Below are 8669 nucleotides of genomic sequence, written 5' to 3'. Positions count from 1 at the left end.
TACAATACCCAGCATGCACTGTGTCCCAGAGAGAAGTTATTACCTCCGCAGCTCGCTCGCTGCTTCCCTCGAGTTTCATGTGGAACCAGTGGATTCCCCTCTCCGCTGCACCAACAACCAAACTTTACTAAGCGTCACCCTATTGGTTGCCAGGACACCACGTCACGCTCGGTCACATGTCGGTGACATCACTAGCCCCGCCCTAGTTCCAGCACTGTAGTATCACGGGTGCGGCACCTGTCTGATTCCTGTAACCCCCGAGGCGTGACTCTGGGCTCCGCGTCCTGGGATACAATGGCCCGTCCAATCACATTGCGCCTTTCCGTTGCAAGAGGCTGAGTGATAGGGATTCTGGCCAATTACAGCTACTGACTCCAACACAAACGTGTGCGCCGCCCGAGGGCTCTGCCTGTGAGTGAGACAGTAAGTTGTGGCATATACTCGGGCCCCTGAGCTGCTCCTCACTCTCTCCCCAGCTATTCCCGGCTCAGAGTGTAGGTAAGTGATATTATATACAAGAGGGAGCCTGAGGGCTTCACACTGACCCTAGAGTGAGTCTAGTGGGGGATTCTGGGAGTTGTAGTTCAGCTAAAGGAACCTGGAGCAGGGGGTCAGAGTGGGCCCCTCATATAGTTCCCCATTATCCCCCATATAGTCCTATTGGCAGACTATTCAGGTGCTGGTTACTGTCAGGCCTGGACTGACAATCTGTGGGTTGTGGCAAATGCCGGAGGGGCTGCTATAAGGTCCCATAGACACTCACTGGGGGGCAGTTATCAACACTGGGCAGTAACCCATGGCAACCAATCAGATTGCTGCTTTCCTTGTTCTATCTGCCGCTGGCTTCACAAAGCTAATCCCTGATTGGTTGCTACCGGTAACTGCCCATGGGAACATTTGCCCAGTCTTGATAAATGAGCCCCAGTATATAGTGAGCTGGTGGGGGGCTGTTTGAGCCTTTGTGTTGGGGTCTCTGGGTGCCTGAAAAGCCAGGGCCGATTTTGCTTCTGAGTCCAGACCTGGTTACTGTACAGACATGTCACTGTCTGCTCATTGGCCACTCAGGGATCATTTTGTAGAAATAAGCCCCTCCCACATGCATGGGGTGCAGCCTGCCTTATTTTTAGCCAAAAATGTCTCCTTTCAGGTTCTGAGAAGAGAGGGAGAGTCAAGTTCTTTACAGGGTGTGTCACTATTAGTATTGGGTTGTTCTGCAGGGGGCGGGGCCAGACCAAATAGGGCGGTTACACAGCTGGGAGTTGTGCAGAGGCTTGTCTTGTTGCTAGGTAGAGTGGGCCCCAGCAACTGGACAGCTGATGTAAATAATATACGTGTCTCAATCCTCGGCCCAGGCAGTGACGGGAGACTTGTAGTTGCACAGCAGCAGCCTGGGGGAGAGGGGGCGGGGCTTGTGTATGACTGACACTCTGATTTGCCATTGCAGGTGCTGCTGATTTGTGAATGTTGAGTCGGGGGCTGAGTCGTGGAGCTGTCGCCGTGTCCATCACTGCCGCTATAGCCGCCGTAGGCAGGTACTCACCCCCCACATATACCACTACCACTTATGTACCAACCCACCAATCAGCTCTCACTGTCCATTGGGAATTGCCCCATTATATCTGGCAAGTCGTGATCATTTTAAGGGAATGTCACCCCCAAAATTACAATGAAAACTGTACTGCTGGTTCTGACTCTGAGAAGATGGTGCAGGACCAGCCCTTCTCCTAGCGAGACTTTAGTTCCCATCATGCTTTGCGGCTTCTCTGCACGTGTGTTAGTCAGCTGGCCTTGTTACACTGAGTCAGAACCAGCAGTGCAGTAGGGGACAGGCAGATACAGTAGTAATGACAGTTGCATGTGGCAGGCAGATAAGTTACGCTCACCCTGTGCTATGAATGTGTCATTGGAATCCTCTTTTCCAGCAGCTTCCTGTATTCCCGCTGGTTCCGCCCCCTCGGCTCCTCCTCCTGCGCACATTCAATGGCGGCTCATGTCAAGGCCCTCACCTCCCCATACCCAGGCTCCCAGGTGCAGCGCACCCCTGTACCCCCAGAGAAGATCTGCTGGCAAGTGGATTGGCCGGAATATGATCCTGTGGATTACACCGCCCCCTACGTACTGACCAATCCCCCATGGGCAGATCCACCATTGGGGTGAGACTCACTTCCTATCAGTCTAACGCTGCCCTGTGATTGGCCCACAGGAAGAACCTCCTGGGCGTGTCTCGCTGGTGACCCCTCTTTCTCTGTTTGTTACAGGAGTGAGGGATTCTCCCCCAAATTCAATGCCCTTGATGGTGCCGTGCAGAGACAGAGCCTACAGGACACATATAGCGTGGAGAAGGGGGTCCCCAGGTAAGTTCTGCTGCCCCAGGGAATTCTGGGACCTTATATTGCAGCTGTCACCTGATTGGCTCTTCCACATTCCCACAATTTCTAATGTTGCCTTAGGAACCCTGTGGGACGGACTGGGGTTAAAGGAAGGGGACTGCTGGGGAGATGGGGACCCAATCATGCGGCCGACCCAATTATAACAAGGTGACATTTTTATTTCTATAGATCTTCTCATGTTATGTACTGCACTCTGTCTGTTTCCTATAGATCCCTCTGTCCTTCTAGCTCCCCCTGTCTTCTCATGTTATGTACTGCACTCTCTGTCTGTTTCCTATAGATCCCTCTATCCTTCTAGCTCCCCCTGTCTTCTCATGTTATGTACTGCACTCTCTGTCTGTTTCCTATAGATCCCTCTATCCTTCTAGCTCCCCCTGTCTTCTCATGTTATGTACTGCACTCTCTGTCTGTTTCCTATAGATCCCTCTATCCTTCTAGCTCCCCCTGTCTTCTCATGCTATGTACTGCACTCTATACCTGCTTCCATGTGCTCTTCCCGTCTCTTAAGCTGCTCCCCTACCCTCACTGCCTGGTTATTTTATGTACTTTCCTCTCCTTGTCCCTCCCCACCAGCTCACTTTTTGGTTCCTGTTCATTTCAGGTGGAAACAGGACTCTGATGGGCGCCGAGTGACAGACGTGAACACTGGGAAGCCCATTCTGCAGTTTGTCGCTATACAGAGAAAAGACTGTGGCCAGTGGGCCATCCCCGGTGTAAGTGCAGTTCATCTCATGTTGGCTTGTGCTTCCTGGGTACAATTAAAGGCACAGCAGCCAATCTGTAGGACAACGCAGTTCTGAGGCCTTAATTAAGGACAGATTACATGGGGCAGACCGGGGAGCTATTTTACTGCACTGCAGAATGTGTTGATGATATAACAATGATGTAAGGGTGTGGCCATGTCAGGGCCCATAGAAACAGCAGAATATATTACTAAGTGTGCTCTTTCCTGCAGCTTGGGGGCACAGTTATCTTTATACTGTCACTGCCTATGCTGCCCGGAGAAAACATTACTTGTCTGAGAGCCGGCACATAACTGGCACATACCTGGCACATAACTGGCACACGTACAAATGGCGCCCCCTGATTATTCTGTCGTCAGACAGTTCCTGTGCAGATGTTGTACCTGAGTTGTCCCTGCGCTGGCACCGTGGGGAGTGTGTAACCTGTTTCTATACCGCAGGGCATGGTGGATCCGGGGGAGCTGGTGACGGCCACACTGCGCAGGGAGTTCTGCGAGGAGGCGCTCAATTCACTGGAGGGTACAGGGGATCAAACCGAAAATGAGAAGAAAATCCAGGAGCTTTTCTCCCAGGAGCATTTGCTGGTACAGCGCCCCTTCTGTCTGTATCACACGGGGTGGGGGTGGAATATGCACACAATGGAACAGCGCCCCCTTCTGTCTGTATTACATGGGGTGGGGGTGGAATATGCACACAATGGAACAGCGCCCCCTTCTGACTGTATCACACGGGGGTGGGGCAGGGAGCTACATGTAAAATTTGATATAATTAATAATAATATTCACCCCTCTAGGGTTACGGTTCTTTTGAGAAGCAAAGAGGCCACACCAATAAGTGTAAAGTGATTATATTGAATGATATAAAACAATATTTACAGATGATTAATACAGACTTTAGCAACTGCCCCCACAGCTCCCAACTGATCAGATGGGGGGAGATAAAAAAAACCCAACTCCCCCCCATCCAGTTGAGCGAGTTTCCAGGACACTCAAATCAGTTTTACGGCTCCAGTAGGAAACACACAGACATTCCCAGGAATCCCTTTGATATGGAGAGTTTGTGTCTGGGTGTGATCAGTACAACCCCCCAAACATAAATATACACATATATAACCAAAACACTAATGGTGCCTGAGATATAAACTATTTCTTATATACACACACTGGGACAGTGCCCCCTTCTGACTGGATCACCCCCCGGGGTGCCCATGTTACTGTTGCAGATATACAAGGGGTATGTGGATGACCCGCGGAACACAGACAACTCATGGATGGAGACCCAGGCTGTGAATTACCATGATGAGACAGGTAGGGGGCCCTCCAGCTGGGGGAGGGAGATATCTCTTTTCCTATCTCACTGACGTCCCGTTTCTCTGGGCAGGGCACCTCCTGAATCAGCTGCGCTTGGAAGCCGGGGACGATGCAGGGAAGGTTCAGTGGGTGGATGTGAGTAGTGAGTGCAGTCTGTATGCCAACCATGCCAGCTTCATCCTCATCCTGGCACACAAGAGGGGGGCACACTGGTAATAAAGCCCTGGTACATGAGCGAGCCCCAGTGGAACGAGTCCTGGCAGTGAGGATACTGGCAGTTGCTGCACATACACCTGTTACATGGGTGGTACTGCCCCCTGGGGACCTAGCGCCCCCCTATGTACTGAGAGACTGTCCCTTCCCCTGTAATGTACAATAAAGTCATATCCTGCTGTTACTGTGTGTGCGACCTGTAATTCTTCCCCCAGATACCGAGATCTCCCTTATTCCTCTATATGTGCTCTCACCAATAATATGGTTTATGTTGGTGCCAAAAAGTCTATATAGGTACTACTACAAAACGAATTAGTAATTCATAATCAAATATTATTAAAGTTAATCATGGGGAATATACTCACAGTTCACCCCAGTCCTAGGGTGTAAGTCCAAGTCAACATTTCAAAAAAGAAAAATGTGAGTGTCCCCCAAAATAATGAATCAATCAATTTAAAAAATGAAAAATTTATTAGGACATCAGAGCAAGACCCAACACGTTTCGTGCCTGCTGGGGCACTTACTCATAGGTTGAATGGCACCATCCTTATATGCAATAATATTAATAAATAAGAAGAAAACATTAATGAAGAAAAAAAATATGATTAATATTATTGCATATAAGGATGGTTGTTGTGTTTTTTTTGAGGAGCACGTACAGAATATATTATGTTATTATTTTCCCCTTTTCTTTTGTTCTTATTTTTCTTCATTTTTCTTTTTGCACATTGTGTTGCACAGATATGTTGGTAACACTTAGCACTTTAACCACTAGGTGGATCGTCATTGATTGTATAAAGTGATCACATGTGGTTGTTGTTTTGTGATTGGTCACAGCCCCTTTATAACCTGGGTACAGGGATGTGCCAATCAACCTATGAGTAAGTGCCCCAGCAGGCACGAAACGCGTTGGGTCTTGCTCTGATGTCCTAATACATTTTTCATTTTTTAATTGATTGATTCATTATTTTGGGGGACACTCACATTTTTCTTTTTTGAAATGTTGACTATGTGCCCTCACCCCCAATTCTACTATATATCATAATCATCTCCCCCCAATTGTACTATAAATAATCTCCTCTCCCCCAATTCTACTCTATATATAATCTCCTGCACCCCATATTTCTCTCTCCCCATTCTCCTGTATATGTGCCCTCACCCCCAATTCTACTATATATCATAATCTCTTCCCCCAATTGTACTATATATAATCTCCTCTCCCCAAACGTCTTCCCTCACTCTGCGCCGGCAAAAATGAAAAAAACGCCAGTGCTAATCACACGCGGCGATTCGTTTTCCAAAGTCGCTGAAGTTTCCTCGTGAGGCAACTTCGGGCGACATCGGAAAACAAACTGCCGCATGTGATTAGCGCAGGCGTTTTTTCATTTTTGCCGGCGCAGAGTGAGGGAAGACGTTTGGGGAGATTGGTCGCCGCAAAGACGAGGCAATTAGTTGCCAGGCGACCAAATCTCCCCAAAACGCACAGTGTGGCCTTTAGACTCTTAGGGTCTAAAATCAGCATAATAAAATCTAATCTATATCCGAATCCGATGTGAGGCCTGAGAGGGGGTAAGGAACTTCCCCGAGGCGGTTAAGGCTGGTTCTGGCTGAGGGATGAGCCCCACCATATTTGCTCCGTTTTCTACGCAGACTCTTCTGCCTTTATTTGAAATCTGCTTCTTGTTTGTCTCAGAGGATTAAGCCATTGAGAAGCCGTCCTGCTTTGCTGTAGGTTCTGCAACACCCAAACGGTATTTTCCTTGGGAGCAGTGTTTTTCCTGAGCGGGTAAAATAAAATGGAGGTTCTCGACTACTGCATATTTGCTCCAAGGACTATGTATTCAGTATTATATCAAAGTTCTCTTTCTCTATTGATAGAAGAACAATTGATAAGATAAAACATTTGACTCAATATCCAGGATGGAGAAACTCGAGCTAAAGTTGAAACTAGATGATCTGGAAAACAGATCGAGGAGAAATAATCTAAGATTCATGAATATACTGGAATTTTATCAAAATGACTCTTTTTATATATTTTGATCTCTAAAACAATTCCTCAAAAGTTTGGTCTTCCTCAAGAATGCTGTAATTTCAGGATAGAGAGACTCCACAGAATTGGACCTTGTAAAGATCTACAGCCCTTGAGACCATGAGCTGTGATTGTAAAATATCGAGACTATGCTGAGAAAAATAGACTATTTCAAGCTCATAAAAAATTGAACGCACTAGAAGTGGAAGGAGTTAAATTATTGATTGGATTACTCGTCTTCTCAAAAACAGAGAGTATTCTCCAAAACATGTCAGTCTTTGGCTAATCTACATATTCATTTCTCCTTGATGTACCCTGTGAAGTTAAAAAAAAAAAAAATTTACGTTCCGGATCCAGAGTTTTCAGTGATCCTAGAGAAGCTTCTGCATTTGTCTCCCTCCTGGAAAAGAAAGCCATTGGGAACTTTGTTTCAGATAATGCTTCCAACTTGAAGGACAGCCCTTCTGCTGAGGATCAAAGATGGCAGAGATATGAAAAACCTCGCCAATCCAAGGTTACCATAGATTTAAAATCTTCTCAAAGTCTGGCAAAATCCAGGTCTAGGTCTAGATCTCGTCTTTCTCCTAGAAAAAAGTAACCCTCACACTCCAGTGAAGAAGACATGATCTCTGACACTTGACTCTTAGAGGCATTTACTCTTATTTACTCTTAAGTGACCCTGTAGTGGTTGTTATACTCTCTGTTTAACTCACCTCGTTGAGAGAGTTTATTTGACTTCCATTCTTAGGGGAAAAAGGAAGTTTCTACCTAATTTGATGCATTTGATCTACTGTTGTAGTTTCATAATTGACTGTTTTTCGTTTAAACTGCTTAAAAATGTTTGCTTTGTTATGTTCAACCTAGTGGATAATACTATTATTATATTTTATTTCTTAAATCTGCACAAGCTCATCTTTAATGCTGAAAGTCTCACATAAAACGGAGACATTATCCATTGTTTCCTGGAATATGAATGGATTCAATCACTATGTAGCACAGTAGAATACTTACAGTAAAAGTCTGAAGAGTCGGGGGTGTGGCAGGGCAAGCAACTGATAAGGCACATTTTCTCGCAGTCCCGGGGCTCCAGGCAGTAAGTGGCCCAATACTCCTCGCCCACTCAACCATAAACCTGCCGAGTGAGCCCACAGTAGCAGAGAGACCACCGCCACCTGTTTCTGGCAAAATTTACTCTGTGGCAGCAGCGGATCCGTGGCACCGGCTGAGGCCTAGCGGCGCGTGTGAAGCAGCGGCTTCGAGTAATTGCGGTTCCAGGCAGAGGACTCCCGGGACACAGCTGTCATGGAACACACGCGGTCTAAATAACCGCATTAAACGCTCTATTATTCTAGACTGTCTTAAAAAAACAAGGGCAGATATGTGTGTGCTCCAAGAGATGCACCTAATGGGGAGAAGAGTATTGGCACTGAGATGGGCTTGGGTGGGCAGCCTTTATCATGCTGAGTACTCCTCGTATTCCAGAGGGGTGGCAATTGTCACTAGGAAGGGGCTAAGCCTTGGAGTAGAAGGACACAAAAGGTAGATATGTAGTCCTAAAATGCCAGTTGTTGAATCAATGCCTAATAATCATCAATGTGATTGCCCCTCCCCCTTTTACTCTACTCCTTCGCGATGAGATACTAACACATGTTGCAAATATGGGGCAATACCCGACTATATGGTTGGGGGATTTCAATGCAGTCCCAGACCCCTCCATGGACAGGCTCAGGCCTTTGGCCCAGGACACCTCAGTTTTCCCGAACTGGATAGCGGGAGCAGGCCTACTAGATGCGTGGAGCTGCAAACATCCCACTGCTAAGCAGTACTCGGCAGTACCTCGGCACTATCCTGCATAATCCTTGCCTTAGTAAATAAAGAGGCACCTTATCCTAAATGTAGATTTCTTACCTCGGCTGTACTCTGACCACGCACCCTTACAATTAACCCCCCAACTCCCCGGCTCTGAGTAGACTTACCCCTGGCG

The 8669-nt window shown here is 47.2% G+C and overlaps 1 protein-coding gene across 8 annotated transcripts; it reads left to right on the top strand.

Annotated features, from left to right (window-relative positions):
* Nucleotides 1-207: 207 nt before the first annotated feature.
* Nucleotides 208-4840, top strand: nudt9.L (nudix hydrolase 9 L homeolog). Of its 8 annotated transcripts, none has more exons than XM_041575784.1 (9): nt 208-411; nt 1445-1532; nt 1926-2153; nt 2259-2354; nt 2451-2537; nt 2992-3103; nt 3574-3717; nt 4356-4440; nt 4514-4840. In XM_041575784.1, exons 2-9 carry the CDS (start codon nt 1462-1464, stop codon nt 4657-4659), a joined length of 969 nt encoding a protein of 322 aa, XP_041431718.1. In that variant the 5' UTR covers nt 208-411; nt 1445-1461; the 3' UTR covers nt 4660-4840.
* The last annotated feature ends 3829 nt before the right edge of the window (nt 4841-8669 follow it).

Source organism: Xenopus laevis, chromosome 9_10L (genome assembly GCF_017654675.1).
Source record: "Xenopus laevis strain J_2021 chromosome 9_10L, Xenopus_laevis_v10.1, whole genome shotgun sequence".
Taxonomy (NCBI): Eukaryota; Metazoa; Chordata; class Amphibia; order Anura; family Pipidae; genus Xenopus; species Xenopus laevis.
This window is presented reverse-complemented; position numbering and strand designations above follow the sequence as displayed.

Bases quoted from the DNA above. Each gene is read 5' to 3' on its own strand.
- nudt9.L (XM_041575782.1), top strand. From the start codon at position 1,462: ATGTTGAGTCGGGGGCTGAGTCGTGGAGCTGTCGCCGTGTCCATCACT. The intron at 1,533-1,922 runs GTACTCACCCCC...CCTCTTTTCCAG, and splicing joins GCTATAGCCGCCGTAGGCAG to CAGCTTCCTGTATTCCCGCT. The intron at 2,355-2,450 runs GTAAGTTCTGCT...ATGTTGCCTTAG, and splicing joins GTGGAGAAGGGGGTCCCCAG to GAACCCTGTGGGACGGACTG.